This window comes from Giraffa tippelskirchi, chromosome 3 (assembly GCF_054371585.1).
Source record: "Giraffa tippelskirchi isolate mGirTip1 chromosome 3, T2T-mGirTip1v1.2.pri, whole genome shotgun sequence".
NCBI lineage: Eukaryota > Metazoa > Chordata > Mammalia > Artiodactyla > Giraffidae > Giraffa > Giraffa tippelskirchi.
In genome coordinates, this window is record NC_137277.1 from 157,544,736 (window position 1) to 157,567,054 (window position 22,319).

At 36.7% G+C, this 22,319-nt stretch overlaps 1 protein-coding gene across 2 annotated transcripts in view; it reads right to left on the reverse strand.

Annotated features, from left to right (window-relative positions):
* Nucleotides 1-22,319, reverse strand: part of ERBB4 (erb-b2 receptor tyrosine kinase 4) — a 1,244,626-nt gene that overhangs the window by 300,921 nt on the left and 921,386 nt on the right. For both annotated transcript variants that reach the window (XM_081582978.1, XM_081582977.1), the window contains exons 10-12: nt 19,040-19,113; nt 11,285-11,375; nt 9,530-9,729 (exon numbers count right to left, since the gene is read on the reverse strand). In XM_081582978.1, the coding sequence (XP_081439104.1) occupies nt 9,530-9,729; nt 11,285-11,375; nt 19,040-19,113 (365 nt within the window). The remainder of the gene's footprint in view (nt 1-9,529; nt 9,730-11,284; nt 11,376-19,039; nt 19,114-22,319) is intronic.

The following is a 22,319-nucleotide window of genomic DNA, read 5'->3' on the forward strand; positions in this document are numbered from 1 at the left end:
CATTGTACAAGATCACCTACATATGCTGTTTGCACTGCCTACCATATGTAGAGGCATGGGTTTGACTTGGAATGTCTTTGGGCAGATAACAATAATCTTTTTTATGAAAGCTGAAAAAGATGATTTAATTGGCATAGTTCAGTTTTTTCTGATTGGATCAACATAGATCAAATCCTTACTCTATGACTAGCCATGCAGCCTTGGGCAATTATGTACATATTACTTACCTGTAAGTAAATAATAACATCTACCTCTCTAGAAATGATGAAGATTAGACATCATATTACTAGTATATAGTGCAGGGTTATTTATTTATCTATGCCATCAGTAAATGTACTTAAGAGAAATGTGAAAACATACAATTATACCCATGTGTTTACTTTTAGAAGTATTTGTTGAGAAACTTCTTAGTTTATGCTGGACACTGCTAAGAAATGGGGATATGAAGGACATATGAAATAGCATATATATTGTGTTATGTAGTGCTTACAGCCTAGTTATGAAGACAGCACTAGATAAACATTTATTTATATATATATAAACAATCTCTATCTATCTATCTATATATATATACATATATATATATATATAGAGAGAGAGAAAGAGAATATAATGATTTTCATAACCTAATGGGTAGGTGTCATAATGTCAGCCCACAGAAAGAGGGACAACTATCTGAGATGAGAATGATAAATAAAAAATATTAAGACAAAGAGGGCTGCGGAAAATTGTGTTTTACAAATCTAGCCATTAAGAGTCTGAGCAGGGAATAAGATTAGTGCTTTCACATAACTGACTGGACTTGAACATGGACTGGGAAAAGAGTATCTGATGAGCCTCTGAGGTGAACAATGGCCAGAGTACCTAGGAACAATTGGCTGTTTAAAGGCTTTTCTGCTTTGGCCAAAGATATTCTTTGCAGCCAAAGATGGAGAAGCTCTACACAGTCAGCAAAAACAAGACCAGGAGCAGACTGTGGCTCAGATCATGAACTCCTTATTGCCAAATTCATACTTAAATTGAAGAAAGTAGGGAAAACCACTAGACCACTCAGGTATGACCTAAATCAAATCCCTTATGAGTATACAGTGGAAGTGACAAATAGATTTAAGGGACTAGATCTGATAGACAGAGTGCCTGATGAACTATGGACAGAAGTTAGTGACATTGTACAGGAGAGAGGGATCAAGACCATCCCCATGGAAAAGAAATGCAGAAAAGCAAAATGGCTGTCTGAAGAGGCCTTACAAATAGCTGGGAAAAGAAGAGAAGTGAAAACCAAAGGAGAAAAGGAAAGGTATTCCAATCTGAATGCAGAGTTCCAAAGAATAGCAAGGAGAGATAAGAAAGCCTTCCTCAGCAATCAATGCAAAGAAATACAGGAAAACAGCAGAATGGGAAAGACTTGAGATCTCTTCCAGAAAATTAGAGATACCAAGGGAACATTTCATGCAAAGATGGGCTCGATAAAGGACAGAAATGGTATGGACCTAACAGAAGCAGAAGATAGTAAGAAGAGGTGGCAAGAATACACAGAAGAACTGTACAAAAAAGATCTTCACGACCCGGATAACCACAATGGTGTGATCATTCACACTCATCTAGAGCCAGACATCCTGGAATGTGAAGTCAAGTGGGCCTTAGAAAGCATCACTATGAACAAAGCTAGTGGAGGTGATGGAATTCCAGTTGAGCTATTTCAAATCCTGAAAGATGATGCTGTGAAAGTGCTGCACTCGATATGCCAGCAAATCTGGAAAACTCAGCAGTGGTCACAGGACTGGAAAAGGTCAGTTTTCATTCTAATCCCAAAGAAAGGCAATGGCAAAGAATTCTCAAACACAATTGCACAATCGCACTCATCTCACACACTAGTAAAGTCATGCTCAAAATTCTCCAAGCCAGGCTTCAGCAATACGTGAACCGTGAACTTCCAGATGTTCAAGCTGGCTTTAGAAAAGGCAGAGGAGTCAGAGATGAAATTGCCAACATCTGCTGGATCATCGAAAAAGCAAGAGAGTTCCAGAAAAACATCTATTTCTGCTTCATTGACTATGTCAAAGCCTTTGATGGTGTGGATCACAATAAACTGTGGAAAATTCTGAAAGAGATGGGAATACCAGACCATCTGACCTGTCTCTCGAGAAACCTGTATGCAGGTCAGGAAGCAACAGTTCGAACTGGACATGGAACAACAGACTGGTTCCAAATAGGAAAAGGAGTACGTCAAGGCTGTGTATTGTCACCCTGCTTATTTAACTTATATGCAGAGTACATCATGAGAAACGCTGGGCTGGAAGAAACACAAGCTGGAATCAAGATTGCCGGGAGAAATATCAATAACCTCAGATATGCAGATGAACCACCCTTATGGCAGAAAGCGAAGAAGAACTAAAAGAGCCTCTTGATGAAAGTGAAAGAGGAGAGTGAAAAAGTTGAATTAAAGCTCAACGTTCAGAAAACTAAGATCATGGCGTCTGGTCCCATCACTTCATGCGAAATAGATGGGGAAACAGTGGAAACAGTGTTAGACTTTATTTTTTTGGGCTCCAAAATCACTGCTGATGGTGATTGCAGCCATGAAATTAAAAGACGCATACTCCTTGGAAGGAAGGTTATGACCAACCTAGATAGCATATTTAAAAGCGGAGACATTACTTTGCCAACAAATATCCGTCTAGTCAAGGCTATGGTTTTTCCACTAGTCATGTATGGATGTGAGAGTTGGATGGTGAAGAAAGCTGAGTGCCGAAGAATTGATGCTTTTGAACTGTGGTGTTGGAGAAGACTCTTGAGAGTCCCTTGGACTGCAAGAAGATCCAACCAGTCCCTCCTAAAGGAGATCAGTCCTGGGTGTTCATCGGAAGGACTGATGTTGAAGCTGAAACTCCAATACTTTGGCCACCTCATGCGAAGAGTTGACTCACTGGAAAAGACCCTAATGCTGTGAAGGATTGGGGGCAGGAGGAGAAGGGGACAACAGAGGATGAGATGGTTGGATGGCATCACCGATTCGATGGACATGGGTTTGGGTAAACTCCGGGAGTTGGTGATGGACAGGGAGGCCTGGCATGCTGGGATTCATGGGTTCACAAAGAGTCGGACACGACTGAGTGACTGAACTGAACCGAAGCTGATGTAGGTAATCAATGAAGGGATTTAAGTAGAGAAATTATGAGGCCTCCCTGGTGGCACAGACAGTATAGAATCTGCTTGCAAAGTAGGAGACATGGGTTTGATCCCTGGGTCAGAAATATCCCATGGAGAATGGAATGGGTACCCTTTCGGTATTCATGCCTGGAGCATTCCATGGACAGAGGAGCCTGGCGGGCTACATACAGTCCATGGGGTCCAAAGAGTTGAACATGATTGAGCAACTAACACTTTCACTTATAAAATATCACTTCAAATGCTTTGAAGGGGCTGACTTAAAATCATACTTGAACAGTTGGTGGGAGAGAGAAAATAGTTGAACTGTCCAGAGATAGGCATATTTGACCCAAGCAGGGTCAGTCAGGCTTCTTTCCATAACACAGATGCTGGGAGAGAGAGAGTAGGGCTATTTTACCCATACTCATAAACCTGGAGAATGCTCTGGGCAGTGATAAACATTTTTAGTGACTTCGATATTTTTCTTTTTTAATTGGAGGATGATGATTTACAATGCTTCTTACTTTCTGCTGTACAACAATGTGAATCAGCTATAAGTATACATACGCTTCCTCCTTCTTGAGCCAAGCCCTATCACACCCCTCTAGGTCATCACAGAACACCGAGTTGAGCTCCCTATGTTATACAGCAATTTCCCACTAGCTATCTATTGTACACATGGTTCAGTTCAGTCGCTCAGTCGTGTCCAACTCTTTGCGACCCTATGAACCACAGCACTCCAGGCCTGCCTATCCATCACCAACTCCCGGAGTCCACCCAAACCCATTGCCATTGAGTTGGTGATGCCATCCAATCATCTCATCCTCTGTTGTCCCCTTCTCCTCCTGCCTTCAATCGGGACTCTCAAGAGTCTTCTCCAACACCACAGTTCAAAAGCATCAATTCTTCTGCGCTCAGCTTTCTTTATAGTCCAACTCTCACATCCATACATGACTACTGGAATAACCATAGCCTTGGCTAGATGGACCTTTGTTGACAAAGTAATGTCTCTGCTTTTTAATATGCTGTCTCGGTGGGTCATAACTTTCCTTCCAAGGAGTAAGCATCTTTTAATTTCATGGCTGCAGTCAATGCAACTAATGAAGAAAGAGAGCTGACCTATGAAGAAAGCAAAATTTGGCAATGTCGAAGAATTGAGTCATGGTAATGTTTAACCCGTAGAGCCATCTGTGCCTGAAGGAATATTCCCCTTGCACTTCCCAGTTCTGTGAGCTGATATGCTCTACTGTTTTCTTTTCTTTTAATTATGTTTATTTTCATTATATAAAAAGACTTAAAGTTTGCACAATTATGACCATGTTTTATTTTTTACAGATCTACTGAAGTAAAATTTTTAGTCTTCTAACATTGCTTAAATTTAATGTGTACAATGTGGTTTGCTATGCATATAAGTGTTGATCACAATAAAATTTAATACATCCTTCACTTCACTTAATTACTATTTTGTTGTGGTCATGGTGGAAACATAAAATCTCTAGTCTCATTGCAACTTTTAAATATAAAATAGAGTTTTGTTAACTATAGTTGCTATGCTGTACCTTAGATCCGGTAGTCATGTATGGATGTGAAAGTTGGACTATAAAGAAAGCTGAGGGCCGAAGAACTGATGTTTTTGAACTGTGGTGTTGGAGAAGACTCTTGAGAGTCCCTTGGACTGCAAGGAGATCCAACCAGTCCATCCTAAAGGAAATCAGTCCTGAATATTCATTGGAAGAACTGATACTGAAGCTGAAGCTCCAATACTTTGGCCACCTGATGCGAAGGAGTGACTCATTTGAAAAAAACCTGATGCTGGGAAAGATTGAAGGTGGGAGGAGAAGGTGACTACAGAGGATGAAATGGGTGGATGGCATCACTGACTTAATGGACACAAGTTAAAAACTCTGGGAGTTGGTGATGGACAGGGAAGCCTGGTGGGCTGCAGCCCATGGTGTCACAAAGAGTTGGACATGACTGAGCAACTAAACTGAACTGAACTAAACTTTAGATCTCCAGAACTTATAACTTAAAGTGTATACATTTTGACCAGTATCTTCCTATTTCCCCTCCTCCTCAGATTCTGGCAACCATCATTTTACTCTCTGTTTCTGTGAGTTTAATGATTTTAGATTCTGCATGAAAGTGCTATCATACAGTATTTGTCATTCTCTATCTAACTTAATCCACTTAACATTGATGTCCTGAAGGTCTACCTATGTTGCCACATATGGAACGATTTTCTTCTTTTTTATGGCTGAATATGCCATTGTGTGTATATATCAATCTATATACATGCAACATATGCTTTATACAGTCAACTGTTGACAGACACATTGTTTCTATATCTTGGTTATTGTGAATAGTGCTCAGTGAACATGAGGATGCAAAGAAGTGAAATTGCCAGACATAGTAATTTTGTTTTTAATTTTTTGAGGAATTTCTGTACCATTTTCCACCATGACTGCCTCAATTTACATTCCCTCCAACAGTGTATCAGAGGTCCCTTTTCTCCACACCCTCACCAGCACTTGTTATCTCTTTGCTTTTTGATAATAACCATTCTAACAGACATAAATTGATGTCTCATTGTGGTTTCAATTTCCATTAATATTTCCCTATCCCCAGGTGGTGCTAGTGGTAAAGAACCTGCCTGCCAATGCAGGAGAACTATCCCTGAGTCAGAAACATCCCCCAGAGAAGGAAATGGCAAGCCACTCCAGTATTCTTGTCTGGAGAATCCCATGGACAGAGGAGCCTGGTGGGTTACAGTCCATAGGGTTGAAAAAAGTCTGACACGACTGAAGTGACTTAGCACACACATTGGTTAGTGACGTTGAGTATTGAGCACCTTTTCATGACTTGTTGCTATTTGCGTGTCTTTAGAGAAACATCTGTTCACATTCTCTGCACATTTTTACAACAGATTGTTTGTTATTCAGTTGTTTGAGTTCCTTACATACCTTGTATTAAGGCCGTATCAGATAAATGACTTGCAAATATTTTCTCCAATTAGATAGTTTGGCTTTACATTTTGCTGATTGCTTTTGTTGTTTTTGCTATGCAAAACCTTTTTATTTTGATGTAGTCCCACTTATTTTTGCTTTTGTTGCTTCTGCTTTCAGTGTCATATCCATAAAGTCATTACTAAAACCAATGTCAAGGAACCTACAATCTTCAATGTTTCTTCTAGGAATATTGTGGTTTTGGTCTTATGTTTAAGTCCTTAATGCTTTCTGAGTTCATTTTTGTGAGTAATATAGGATAGGGGTGTGATTTCATTCTTTTGCATGTAAATATCATTATTTTCCCATCTTAATTTACTGATCAATTATCCTTTTCTTATTGAATATTCTTGTCTTCCCTATTAAATATTAGTTAAACTTACATGTGGTTTTATTTCTGGACTCTTGATTCTGCTCCATTGGTCTATATATCTGTTTTCATGCCAGTAGCATAGTTTTAATTGCTATGGCTTCTAAACAAATGTTTCATTATTTGTCTATTTACCAAAAAGTATGTATTATTTTATATATGTCTATTGTTTTATACTCTAATGATGATAAAAATACTATTATAATTAGAAAAATAAAATTATTTCCATTTTGAAAGGTAATTATTGAATATGGTTTCTCTCTTTATGTTGGGTTTCAGTGCATTCATGAAAATAATTTTAAAATGGAGATGTATCAGTTCAAATGTAACTAGATTGTGAAAGTTTGGTTAATACTTAAATCTTCATGTTTATATTCTGGTGTTAAAAAGTTTATGCTTAATTATTTACAGAAACCTCAAATACTATTATAAACTTAGTCTAAATCTCCTTCCAACTAGCACTGTTTTGTCCCCAAACCATACAAATAAAGGAGGCAAAAAATGTTCCAGCTTTTCATACTCTGGGGTTTCTCTCAATCTCTTCAAACCATAAAGTCTGCTTTGAAATTTTTGACTTAAAATATTAAGACTGCTCAAGTTATGGACACACTATACAGATGAGGTGAAGTTTTTCTTTTATTGTCATTACTGTCTTAAGTCATGTTGAACTAAAACAATAACTTAAAAATCAAGGCCTTTTTTTTTTTTTTCTTTTAAGCTACCAAGCTGATATATAGATTTAGGTGAGAGTATTTTATGGTGACTGTAGGTATGTGCATTTATGTGTGTGCATGCATGTGTATGTGTTCTGGGGAAGCGTACATGTATATGTGCTGTGTGAGTATATAAATACATACCTTATACTGTATGTCTGTGTATCCAAGTCTTGTAATGAATATGTATGTGTGCTTGTGTGGTATACTAAGAAAGAATGTCTAAACATGCAGTATCTACAATTTAAACTTAAATACTATTTAAGTTCACCCACTTGCAGATAATACTGTGGGTAATAAAATGGTCTCAGTCACATGTGGGCAGGCTCAGTGTAATCATCAGCAACACCTCTGAGATCAAGTTTATAGGATAATTACATTTCTAAGAATACTGGATCCAATGTACTATGAGACCGAAGCTCAAATTTTGATAAATGGATTTCATCCAAAATTTTTTCACTCTAAGATGTTAAAAATGAAAAATAAAATGTTTAATTTTATTCTACAGCACCACAAAGCTGCTTTCTTCAAACTGTTTCATTTCTTCCTCAAACTGTTAAGTCAACCGTAACTCTACAGAACAATAAAATATGTTCACGGTTTTAAAAGTGGCTAAGTGTCCAAGAGATATAATGCTGAAAGCTGAAGAACATGTTAGATTTTAGCTTATTATTATTAATCTTCTTTTGGTTGTTTGAAAATTTTAGAAGTCTTAAAGAAATAAGGAATAATTGCATAAATTTTTCCTATCTTGCAGTGTACAAAGAATTTCAAAGTGAGAGAAATGAGAGTATAACTCTGACTTAGAGAAATATTTATGTTAGTGTTGAAAAATATTCTATTTTACTTCCATGGAAATCTACTTTGTCTGGGCATGTACAAAAACACATATAGTAATGTGGGATAAAAACCTTAGGTATTACAGAAAAAAAAAAGCAAGCTTTTTGTCAGGAATCAGAAATATATAAAACCAAGGAAACAATCTAGGCTCAATAAAAGGATAAATCTCATTTAATGTGGATATGCATATTTTGATATATAATAAGATTTTATATTTCTTGATTCTATGAGGAACAAAAGAATATATAAGAACTTAAGTTCACTAAAAACAAGAATTTCATGTTGAAATTATGTTGAAATAGATCTATTTTCTCTGGAAAATATATTTAAGTATCTAAGAGAACTAAAGTGTGAATTTCTCATAAATTATAAGTTATATTTTATAAAAATTGCTAACCTAAGCTGCCTTAAACCCTTTCTGGAACAATGTGGGATACAAATAAATAATTAATTGACCACATAACCTGGTAAATTTAAGTCATGTTAACTTCTTAAGAGTTTACATTTTTTTAATGTGTCCTGTACTATTCATTAGGATGCTTAATTAACTTATTCATTATGTATGTATAACCTTGTGATTGTTCTGATGTTGAGATCAAAGAAGCAAGAAGACTTCCTAACAGAAAAATAAGGAATGAAACTTTTAAAGAGGACTGATCTATAATGACCACAATAAGAACATGCATTGGTTAACAGATCATTTGAATTCTAAGTATTTTTATTTTATATTTATCATAAGTAAATCAGTACTATATTCATAGTATGTCACCTATAGGATGGAGAAGAAAGTATTACTAAGAAGAAAAACAGGGAAGAATTAAGTATTAATCATTAGAACATCAAAGTATAAGATGGGAATGGCTTAATTATGTACTCATGAAAACATTATTTGCTTCTGTGTGACAAAGAAATGATAGAAAAATAATATGCAGTAAAATAAATGAAAAAAAGAAAACTCCATGACTATAAAAACGAATTTATGAAATGAACTTTCTTCTTGAATGGCAAACTTTTAGAAGAGCATTTTTACACATTTCAAAAGAAAATGTCCTTTTTTACCCACCACCTCTAAATGGCAAATATTTTGCTTTTCTATGTCACCAAATTCACTGAAATAAAAAGTAAACAGAAAATTTAAGAGTGGATTTCCACAAATTGATTGAATTTGAGGAAGTACCTGGGATGCCTATTAAATATTTAGATTCCCAGGTTCCACTTATACCTGTTGAATCTAAATCTCTACAGGAGGTTCTTAAAATGAGGCAAGATTTGAGAACATGAAAGACACAATGAAAACATGAAATATGTTATAAAAGTCACCCATCTGATTGTTTTAAGTGTTGAGAAAAAAAAAAGGACAATCCTGACCTATCATTTTTAATTGTTTTATACAATGTAGAATATAAAAAAATGTTTAAAGTTTCTAGGTTTTATTGTCTGGGTTATGTACTTACTACAGTTTTCAGCTTTCTTATTGTCCCGAATCACTATCCTCTGGTTGACTGTGCTGAACAGTGTTGTCCAGTTAATGGTATGATAATAGCACAGATTGCTGTTGTCAGTGATATAGATGTTCCCCGCACTGATTTCTTTCAAGGATTGGAACTGTAGAGAAGTGATGCCCTGTTGCTTGAGGATAAGCAAGGAAAGGCCACTAAAGAGAGGGGAAGGGAAAAAATTAAAACATTATTTCTTTACAATGCTATACACTGACACTTACAAAAGTAATCATTTGACCCCCCCTCAAAAAAGCCCATCTTTTAGAAATATGAATATCAGTGATATCCCTATTTCTGCCTACATATGTACCACTGACATATCCACTCACTGCCTTTCTCAATCTTAAATTCATCAAGAATGAAATCCTGGATTAAGACTAAATAATTAAATACATGTTGATAGGGTGATTGTTCACCTGTCCAAAATAAGATATTAATTCTACTCTATCAAATAAATTTAGACACACTTTCAGAGGGTACATATCACAGGGAATGACTATGGATATTTAGCTTTAATATATACCTCAGAAACCAAAATATAATTATATTTTGTCTGAAAAATATATACAGATAGAAGATGTCAAATATTAAAGAGAAGAATAAAATTAAACTAAAATTAAAAAAAAACTCAGAAGGCTTGGATAAATGAGAAAGCATCTCTAAAAGTTAAGTAACAACTACACTGTGGAAACAAATTATCATTTCAAGGACGCTGGTTTCATTTCAACATGGTCAACTTTGTAATTAAATTCTTTCTTCTTTCTCTAAAGAATAACTGTTTCCCAAATCTCAATCAACTTACGAACATTATTTTATATTTTAGAGATCAAAGCTGTTCACTTTTGCTTCCTTATAAATCTAAATTAGCTTTACTTTTAATGCTCAGATTTTTTTTCATGTATTATATATATATAAATGCAAGATGAACTATAATACACATTTATATAGTGTGTGTGTGTACCTAACTAGGATGTAATTCACCCTCTCAATTCTTTCTTCCCATCATGACCACCCCTAACTGTTGATTACAACATGAGCATAACAATGCCTTGACTTAGATTTATAATATTTTATTCAATGGAGTAAAAATTGGTTTCACATAGCACTATCCTTTTTTAGTACATTTACATTTTAGAACCTCTTACAGATATATCTATTTTAATTCAATGGACTTTCTGTGAAGTATAATTACAGAGTATTTGATGACAGCATTGATTTTTGGCATCTTTAAGATTTAAGTAGAAAAAATAAGTCTAAGTCGCCTTATATAGATCAATTTTTAACTGTTCATAAATAAAAATTTCATGCAGATGAATTCTAAAGTAAAGTAAAAGCAATGGCTTAATAAATAAAACACATTTTTACTATATGAATAAAAATACTGACATTAGAACTTTAGAACAATAAAAACTTCTGAGCTCTGATTTTCTGTCCATTATTAACCAGCACTGCATGTAGGGTGGTGAACCAATTTCTAAAACATCAGTGCTATGATGCTTTGTCCAAATGATAGATTCAGATACCAAATGAGAACTTCCTGGTAAAACAGCATTTGTATTCCATACACCGACACCATTACCAAGTTACTCAACTCTATCTTTTAATTATGATAACATATGATTGACAAGAAGTTACCGCTTTATGTTTCGCATCATGTACTCCATACCTGTCAAACACTAATATTACTTTAATATTACAATATACACCTACCTATAGAGTACTCTTCCGCCAATGGTTACCAAGTTAGAAAAAACACTGAAGTCAGTCATGTTTGGAGGCCATGACTGTATGTTCAAGAAACCTACAAAACATAGGTGTAACAAAAATTCAGAATGTCATTGTCTTAGTAACAGTGTTTAGTACTAATTATTCTGGAGATATGATGAAAATGGAAGGCAAGAAGAGGACAAAAAATATTTCTATTTTTGAACCATTCTATCTCATATTTTTTCTTCCAAGATTCAATGTCTTATCCAGAGTTTCTGGACTGCAATCCTCAACAGATAATGAATGTCAAAATAATGAACATGAAGAATGAGTGTTTTTCAGACATACAGAATCATATCACTGTACAGTATAAAGATTTAAATGATTCTTAACTGGATTCATTCTTCTAAAAGCAAAGATATTTAGTCTAACTAGATACATAGAAAAATATTGCTTCAATTTTCCTAAAATCTTTTGCCATCTTCTCTGAACATTTACAACATCAGCTGTCTGTCTTGCATCCTGACATTTATGTTTATACCTAACCCTCCTCACTTGATTTTACATTCTTTGATAGCAAGCTCATTCCTAATTCATGTCTATAGTCCCCATATCATCCACTCTGACAGTGCTGAAAACATTAGGTCCTCAATAAACATGGGCTAAATGAATCCTTCATGTTACTCGTTTTCAACAGTACTTGTGCAAACTAAATAGGAAAAAAAAATGGGTTCAAAGACTCACTGACATTTTCAATAACAGTAACATAAAAATTTCAAGGGTATTTTATTTTTCTAGTTCCACAGTTTTCAAAATGTGCACAAAAGCTAAGGAATTAAGACAGTCATCATTTTATTTTATTTTATTTTTTAAAATAAATTTATTTATTTTAGTTGGGGGCTAATTACTTTACAATATTATAGTAATTTTTGCCATACATTGACATGGATCAGCCATGGGTTTACATGTGTTTCCCTTCCTGGACCCCCCTCCCACCTCCCTCTCCATCCCATCCCTCTGGGTCATCCCATTGCCCCAGTCCTGAGCATTTGTCTCATGCATCAAACATGGAATGGTGTTCTGTTTCACATATGATAATATACATGTTTCAATGCTATTCTCCCAGAACGTCCCACCCTCACCTTCTCCCTCAGAGTCCATAAGACTGTTCTATGCATCTGTGTCTCTTATTCTGCCTCGCATATAGGGTTATTGTTACCATCTTTCAAATTCCATATATATGCATTAGTACACTGTATTGGAGTTTTTCTTTCTGGCTTACTTCACTCTGTATAATGGGCTCCAGTTTCATCCATCTCAATAGAACCGATTCAAATGTATTTTTTTTAATGGCTGAGTAATATTCCATTGTGTATATGTACCACAGCTTCCTTATCCATTCGTCTGCTGATGGACATCTAGGTTGCTTCCATGTCCTGGCTATTGAAAACAGTGCTGCGATGAACATTGGGGTACACGCGTCTCTTTCAATTCTGGTTTCCTCAGTGTGTATGCCCAGCAGTGGGATTGCTGGGTCATATGGCAGTTCTATTTCCAGTTTTTTAAGGAATCTTCACACTGTTCTCCATAGTGGCTGTACTAGTTTGCATTCCCACCAACAGTGTAAGAGGGTTCCCTTTTCTCCACACCCTCTCCAGCTTTTATTGCTTGTAGACTTTTGGATAGCAGCCATTCTGACTGGAGTGAAATGGTACCTCATTGTGGTTTTGATTTGCATTTCTCTAATAATGAGTGATATTGAGCATCTTTTCATGTGTTTGTTAGCCATCTGTATGTCTTCTTTGGGGAAATGTCTGTTTAGTTCTTTGGCCCATTTTTTGATTGGGTCGTTTATTTTTCTGCAATTCAGCTGCAAGTGTTGCTTGTTTATTTTTGAGATTAATTGTTTGTCTGTTGCTTCATTTGCTATTATTTTCTCCCATTCTGAAGGCTGTCTTTTCACCTTGCTTATAGTTTCCTTTGTTGTGCAAAAGCTTTTAATTTTAATTAGGTCCCATTTGTTTATTTTTGCTTTTATTTCTGATATTCTAGGAGGTGGGTCATGGAGGATCCTGCTGTGATTTATGTCGAAGAGTGTTTTGCCTATGTTTTCCTCTAGGAGTTTTATAGTTTCTGGTCTTACGTTTAGATCTTTAATCCATTTTGAGTTTACGCTTGTATGTGGTGTTAGGAAGTGTTCTAGTTTCATTCTTTTGCAAGTGGTTGACCAGTTTTCCCAGCACCACTTGTTAAAGAGATTGTCTTTTCTCCATTGTATATTCTTGCCTCCTTTGTCGAAGATAAGGTGTCCATAGGTGCGTGGGTTTATCACTGGGCTTTCTCTTTTGTTGCATTGATCTATATTTCTATCTTTGTGCCAGTACCATACTGTCTTGATGACTGTGGCTTTGTAGTAGAGCCTGAAGTCAGGCAGGTTGATTCCTCCAGTTCCATTCTTCTTTCTCAAGATTGCTTTGGCTATTCGAGGTTTCCTATATTTCCATACAAATTGTGAAATGATTTGTTCTAGTTCTGTGAAAAATACCATTGGTAGCTTGATAGGGATTGCATTGAATCTATAGATTACTTTGGGTGGTATACTCATTTTCACTATATTAATTCTTCCAATCCATGAACATGGTATAATTCCCCATCTGTTTGTGTCCTCTTTGATTTCTTTCATCAGTGTTTTATAGTTTTCTATATATAAGTCTTTTGTTTCTTTAGGTAGATATATTCCTAAGTATTTTATTCTTTTTGTTGCGATGGTGAATGGTATTGTTTCCTTAATTTCTCTTTCTGTTTTCTCATTATTGGAGTATAGGAATGCAAGGGATTTCTGTGTGTTAATTTTATATCCTGCAAATTTACTATATTCATTGATTAGCTCTAGTAATTTTCTGGTAGAATCTTTAGGGTTTTCTATGTAGAGGATCATGTCATCTGCAAACAGTGAGAGTTTTACTTCTTCTTTTCCTATCTGTATTCCTTTTATTTCTTTTTCCGCTCTGATTGCTGTGGCCAAAACTTCCAAAACTATGTTGAATAGTAGTGGTGAAAGGGGGCATCCTTGCCTTGTTCCTGAATTTAGGGGAAATGCTTTCAATTTTTCACCATTGAGGATAATGTTTGCTGTGGGTTTGTCATATATAGCTTTTATTATGTTGAGGTATGTTCCTTCTATTCCTGCTTTCTGGAGGGTTTTTATCATAAATGGATGTTGAATTTTGTCAAATGCTTTTTCTGCATCTATTGAGATAATCATATGGTTTTTATCTTTCAATTTGTTAATGTGGTGTATTACATTGATTGATTTGCAGATATTAAAGAAACCTTGCATTCCTGGGTTAAAGCCCACTTGGTCATGATGTGTGATCTTTTTAATATGATGTTGGATTCTGTTTGCTAGAATTTTATTAAGGATTTTTGCATCTATGTTCATCAGTGATATTGGCCTGTAGTTTTCTTTTTTTGTGGCATCTTTGTCTGGTTTTGGAATTAGGGTGATGGTTGCCTCATAGAATGAGTTTGGAAGTTTACCATCTTCTGCAATTTTCTGGAAGAGTTTGAGTAGGATAGGTGTTAGCTCTTCTCTAAATTTTTGGTAGAATTCCGCTGTGAAGCCGTCTGGTCCTGGGCTTTTGTTTGCTGGGAGATTTCTGATTACAGTTTCGATTTCCGTGCTTGTGATGGGTCTGTTAAGATCTTCTATTTCTTCCTGGTTCAGTTTTGGAAAGTTATACTTTTCTAAGAATTTGTCCATTTCTCCCAAGTTGTCCATTTTATTGGCGTATAGCTGTTGGTAGTAGTCTCTTAATTTCTGTGGAGTCTGTTGTGATCTCTCCATTTTCATTTCTAATTTTGTTGATCTGATTCTTCTCCCTTTGTTTCTTGATGAGTCTGGCTAATGGCTTGTCAATCTTGTTTAATCTCGAAAAACCAGCTTTTAGTTTTGTTGATTTTTGCTATGGTCTCTTTTGTTTCTTTTGCATTTATTTCTGCCCTAATTTTTAAGATTTCTTTCCTTCTACTGACCCTGGGGTTCTTCGTTTCTTCCTTCTCTAGTTGCTTTAGGTGTAGAGTTAGTTGATTTATTTGATTTTTTTCTTGTTTCTTGAGGTACGCCTGTATTGCTATGAACCTTCCCCTTAGCATTACTTTTACAGTGTCCCATAGGTTTTGGGTTGTTGTGTTTTCATTTTCATTCGTTTCTATGCATAATTTGATTTCTTGTTTCGCCTTGGGTTTATCCTGTTTGGGACTCTCTGGGTTTCTTGGACTTCTGTGACTATTTCCTTCCTCATTTTAGGGAAATTTTCAACTATTATCTCCTCCTGTATTTTTTCATGGCCTTTCCTTTTATCTTCTTCTTCTGGGACTCCTAGGATTCGAATGTTGGGGCGTTTCATATTGTCCCAGAGGTCCCTGAGGTTTTCTTCATTTCTTTTGATTCTTTTTTCTTTTTTCCTCTCTGCTTCGTTTATTTCCATCATTCTATCTTCTACCTCACTTATCCTATCTTTTACCTCGGTTATTCTACTGTTGGTTCCCTCCAGAGTGTCTTTTATCTCCTTTATTTCATTATTCATTATATATTGACTCCTTTTGATTCTTCTAGGTCCTTGATAAACATTTCTTGCATCTTCTCAATCTTTGTCTCCGGGCTATTTATCTATAACTCCATTTTGCTTTCAAGATTTTGGATCATTTTTATTATCATTATTCTAAACTCTTTTTCAGATAGATTCCCTATCTCCTCCTCTTTTGTTTGGTTTGGTGGGCATTTCTCATTTTCCTTTACTTGCTGAGTATTTCTCTGCCTTTTCATCTTGTTTAGATTGCTGTGTTAGGCGTGGCCTTTCTGTATTCTGGTAGTTTGAGGTTCCTCACTGTGGGTGGGGTTGGACAGGTGGCTTGTCAAGGCTTCCTGGTTGGGGGAGCTTGTGTCGGTGTTCTGGTGGGTGGAGCTGGATTTCTTCTCTCTAGAGTGCAATGGAGTGTCCAGTATTGAGTTTTGAGATGTCTACGGATTTGGTGTGCCTCTGGGCAGCCTGTATATTGGTGCTCAGGGCTATGTTCCTGCATTGCTGGAGAATTTGCATGGTATGTCTTGCCCTGGAACTTATTGGCTCCTGGGTGGAGCTTGGTTTCAGTGTATATGTGGAGGCTATTGGATGATCTCTTATTAATTAATGTTTCCCCTGGCTTTCAGTCTTATTCTTGCAGTAGCCTCAAGACTTCTCCATCCATACAGCATCAATAATAAAACTTTTAGGTTAATGCTGAAAGATTCTCCACAGTGAAGGATACCTGGAATGGTTCACTAAGTTACATGGAGAAGTGAAGTGGGGGTGGGGGTGGGGTTGAGGTGACCAAGAGGAGAAGAGGGGGACAAACGTGGAGAGAGCAGTCTAGCCAGTAAGCACTTCCCTCTGTGCTCTCCTCAGTCTGGAACCCTCAGAGTGGTTCACAGAGATACATAGAGAGGGGGGAGGAAGGTAACAGAGGTGAGCATGAGTAGAAAGGGAGGAATCAGGAGGGGAGAGAGAGAGATCTGGGCAGTATTCTGTTCCCGAAGTGTTCTCCGGTACCCAGAACACCCTCAGAGATTCACAGAATTGGGTTGAGAAGAGAAGGAGGAGGGTGGGAGATAGACGTTCCCTGGGGGAGAAGAAAGAGCGTCAATAGGGGGAGAGAGTAATCAAGCCAGTAATCACACTCCTGAGTAAAAATGGGTCCTAAAGATTGGGTTCTTAAATGTACAAAATTGATATCAAATATGTAAAACAAAGATTAAAAATCTAGAGTAGAGGTTAGACTCTTATAAAACATACAATATAAAAAAAGAAAAAAAGGAAACAGTGTAAAAAGAAAAAAAACAGTAAAACAGTAAAAAAAAAAAAAGAAACAGGAAAAAAAGTAAAACAGGAAAAAAACAGTAAAAAAAGAAACCACAAAAGGTATAAGATATATGTATGCAGTTTGCTTTAAAAATAGGGTTTTTTTTTTTTTGCAAGGAATAGTGGGTTATGAAAATGAAAGTTAAAGGTGTAATAGAGGACTTAAAGAAAAAAGAAAGAAAAAGAAAAAAAATTAAAAAAATTAAAAAAAAATTATGATAATAGTAAAAATATATATCCTGGACTTTCTCTGGAGCTGTTGTGAGCAGTGTGGGGTCTGTTCAGTTTCAGATAGATCCTTGTTCCTGCTTATACGTTTCAAGATCTATAGGCCCCTTTCAATGCAGTGGGTGTTAACTACAGGGATTTTAATCTGTTGGCCTGTCACTTCCAACGCGCTTCCCTCTGTTTATTTGGCTTCTGTTTGGAGGTCTCTTCAGTATCTAATTTCCGCCCTGCCACAAAGGGGCAGAGGTGGTCTCTTTAGGTTCGCTTGTTCAGTCCTGCTGAGGGGAGGGAGGAACACTGCAAACCTATATCACTGGCGTGTGTGTGGACAGCTCGCAGTGTCTCCGCCGCACTGGGTTCGCCCCCGCTCACGGCGTGTGTGCTTTCCCCGTCTACCCTGCTCAGGCTTCAGGTTACTTGGCCGGGGAGCGGGCCCTGAGATGCGTGCACTTCCCAGGTCTAAGCCACTCAGGTTCAGGCTCCCGGTTACTCCACAAAGGCGCAGACTCGGTTTCGCCCGCGGCTTGTGCCGTTCCTGGTCGGAGCTGCTCAGGCGGCCACGAGTTTGGCGAGCGCACTCTCCCCTGTTGGGGCGGTGCGGCTTATCACCTCCTTGGTCCCCGCCTCGCTTTATGGGCGCGCCTGGCTCCGGTGTGCTTTGTGTCGGTTCTGGGGAGCTGGTCTCTGGCTGCGACCCTCCCGGCGGCTGTCGACCCTCCGGGATCTCAGGCAGTCTTTGCTTAGAAACTGGGAGCCTGTTTGCAGTTTGGTAGGGGGTGCCCTCTCTGGGGCCGAGTTTGTCCCTTTCCGGCTGTGGCTGGGCCCGCCTGCCTGCTGTGTCCAGTGGGGGATGGGGCGGTCCGCAGCCGGCTAGCTCTCCTCTGGTATCGCTCAGTCCTTTGTTCTGTGAGCGGGCCGGCAGTGCCTTAGATTTGGGCTTTTCACGGGATAGTTTTCTCTCTCTGGCTGTCCCACAGTTTGGGTTACTATCTCAGGTTAGCTCCCTCAGATTGCCCTCAGGGCGTTCGGGCCCAGTCCTTACCCTAAGCAGTGCCGCCCACTCCTCTCCGTTCAGCCCTCACTTTCTGGTGGCGGATGATGCAAGCGTCTGGGGTTCTTTGCTGGGAGTTGCCTTTAGGCATGTAATCTGTGGGTTTTATTTATTTTTTCTCCCAGTTATGTTGCCCTCCGAGATTCAAAATCTTCCCCTAAACCCGCCGGTGAGAGGGTTTCCTGGTGCTTGGAAATTTCTCCTCTTTTACAACTCCCTCCCCGGGACGGGTCTCCGTCCCTAGCTTTTTTGTCTCTCTTTTTATGTTTTATAATTTCTCCTACCTCCTTTTGAAGATAATGCGCTGTCTTTGTGGATGCCTGACGTCCTCTGCCAGCGTTCAGAAATAGTTTTGTGAAGTTTGCTCAGTGTTCAGATGTTCTTTCGATAAATTTGTGGAGGAGAGAGTGGTCTCCCCGTCCTATTCCTCCGCCATCTTAGCCCCGCCCTCCATCATTTTAAATAATACTTTTTTTTAAACTAGAATTTGCTTTGAAAATTCCAATACTATGTAATATTTTCAACAAAACACTAAAATTCCCATAGTTCATAGAACAACAAACTCACACAAAAAATTACCTGTTATCTCTCGGACGGTCCGAAAGACATTCAGTTTCTCTGGGTCTATGGCTTCAATTGCATTGTAAGGGTCCCTAGAAAATCAAGAAAAAAATGAAGTCAAATTTAAAATTAGATAAAGGCGTGAAAACCATGAGAAATGTGACAGCAATTATTCCATTCAAATTGAACTTTAATTAGCAAAAAGAAGGTTGTTGTTGTTTAGCCCCTAAGTTGTGTCCAACTCTTTTGTGACCCCATGGACTATAGCCCACCAGGCTCTTCTGTCCACGGGATTTACCAGGCAAGAATACTGGAGTGGGTTGTCATTTCTTTCTCCAAGGAAACTTCCTGACCCAGGGACTGAACCCCCTTTTCCTGCACTGGCAGGTGGATTCTTTACCACTGAGTGACCAGCAAAGTCCAATAGGAAGTTTAGCAATGCTTTATCTAGACTTTTCTATGCAAGATGTGCAAGGGGATCAAAATGCACTCTGAGGACACTTTTATGACAAAATATGAATTCTTGATTGAAGGCTATTCTAGATCCAGGGGAATGGTTAAATTTGACTCTCCTGGAGAAATCTCCACATATAGCAATTTCATTTACTAACCATTTTATTTTGCCTTTAAAAGTCTATTCTCAACTGGGAAATATACTCTTCAAATAAATTATGCTATGGTGAGAATAACTAACTTTTGGGCTTCTCAAAGCATACTAAATTGCTAACAGAACTTGTAATTTCATAAGAAGGGTAAAAACAAATACAGAATATAAACATTTTCTTCTGTATCTTCACATTGATTATGAGTGCAAACTTGCTCCTATCTGATTTATTTATGTTTACGTTCATAAGACAGGAACTATTAGCTTCCATCTATATGAATCATGCTAACATTTGAAAATAAAATTTACCATAAATTTAATAATACTCAAAAGGTGTTCTGCATTTTGAAGATTTTAAAAAATACCATCTCTTAATGCATACATATATTTTAAAATAAATGTTATTGATACATAATTGCCTTGTCTTTTGAAAATAAATATAAAATATCTTTAATATTAAATAATTGATGAATTTCTTTTAGAAGTTTTCATTTTAAGAAAATATTTTTCATTTAAACATGGCAACCATGCATACTTAAATATTAAGCCAAATATAAACCTAACATTCAACATTTCTCAGTAATTCAAGCACTACCTTCATATTTTCTTAAGTAACATGTAGTAAATTTTTTAGGTTTTATTACTTTAAAAGGTGTTCTGTGCTATTCTGGTCAAGTAAAAACCTCATACTAACACATATTCTTCAGAGAAAAATTAAATCCATATATTGGTCATTCTTCAAGAAAGATCAAACTTCTAAAATCAACTAACCAGGCTTTTTAGAAGTTTGTATCTATCTTTAGCAATCAGCTGAATTTTATCCTTGCTGTGGATATCTGTGGTTTTAGCAGTATCTGAGAACCCTCTTTTTCATGTGGGAATATAACCTAGGATACATGATCCATTGGAGGCTATCAGTCAAGGTGTTCCGCAATCCCCTGACAAATATATAGGCCTGTCTTCCAAGAATTTGAGTCTGAATCCACTGGTTTTTATTTATCCAGTCATTACAGCCTTTGAAAATTCAGTATTAGTTCAGCAACCTTGATCTCTGAAACCGCCTTGTACTGACCCTCTTAGCTTGGTTCATAAACATGTTCATTTATACTGTGAACAATTTCATATCTTTTAAAAGAAAAAAAAACACTTCGCTTGATGAAATTACTACTTTCAACTAAAAAAATCAAGAAGTGTAATCTATTTTGCTGTACTATTAGTTTAACATGGCATGTTAGAAAAGGCTTGGAAACACTATAAATGAGTTTCTCTGTAATTCACACATAAACAATTAAGATTTTCCTTAAAGAGACATGAATACATTTCAAAAGCTTAAAGTCTAATTCAAATATTCTGGCAAATTTGCTCTATTTGAAACTAAAGATATATGGAATGAATACATATGCTTCTGGTGAATATGCAGCCACAAAATTAGGTCATTGTGTGGGAAAACTCTGGTTGCCGTAATTTTCTAATATGCAAAGATTTCCATAGGCAGGGGAAAGTCCAGCTCTGCCGTAGAAGAATGAGCTTTCTACATTTGTTCTTTGATGTAAAGCAATATATAGAACAGCTCTAGTAATATAATAAAATATTCTCTCTTTGCTGAGAAACACTCAAAGTTCAGGGCAACATGCAATAGTGGGGTCAGTCCAAACTTTTACTGAGGACACTTACATTGCCAGGATTGAAATAAATTCTAGACTGTTCACATGAAACCCAATGGACCACAGAAATTTTATATACTTAATTTTAGAGATTCAGGACTCTCATAAAATAAGTTGACAGAATCCCACTTACCGACTTCAAAGTAACCTTAGGGAGTTCCATCAAGTCACTTGAAATCCATAGTGTTTTAAAATTGAGAACTTTTCCTAGCTAAACGTGGGGTAATGAAAATGAACATTATGTCCACACTGTGAGTGTGTTTAGTGACCCAATAAAGCTCAGAATAAAGAGAAAGAAACATATTTTCACAGTTCCATTGAAATCACATTATTTTCTCCAGCAAACTCATAATCTGTTTCCAATTATCTATCATCATTACAGTCTATCATCTAAGCACTTTCTTATTAGTGTCAGATTGTGACATAGCATGGGTATGCTTGTTTGGTGAGCATTTTATTGCTCTCAGCATATGCACATGACCATTGCTAGACATGACAAAACATGAAAGGAGATCCTATGATAATCCTGAACACTGACTTTTGCCTGCAGTTCCCATTCTAAATAAGAAAATAAGAGTGTCTACTTTATTTCTAGCAAGGGTGGTATTGTGCTATAAATTGAATATTTCCTTGAACTTTTTCATGCATTAACATTTTAATTGACAATTTCACAGTAAATTTATTTTTAGCAGAAATTTGTTTTTGAAATGTATAATCTCACTTAATTTTGGATTTTTCCTTTCCATTAGTTTAAAGAAATACCCTAATTGTATTGCTTAATCAAACAATACAACCTATCAAAATCTAGTTAGTAGAAGACTGAGGATAATGAGAATTAAGTGGAATATAGCATTTTGTTAATTTACTAAAAGCTTTCTGTTTATAATACCTCATATTATTCACCTTCAAAATCTCTCTGTCTATACACACACACATTACATACATGAATACACATGTGCCTATACATAAGCATCTGAGATCTACTCAATTAACTTTATGTTAATACCTTCCTAGATGAAAGAGAAAGGCT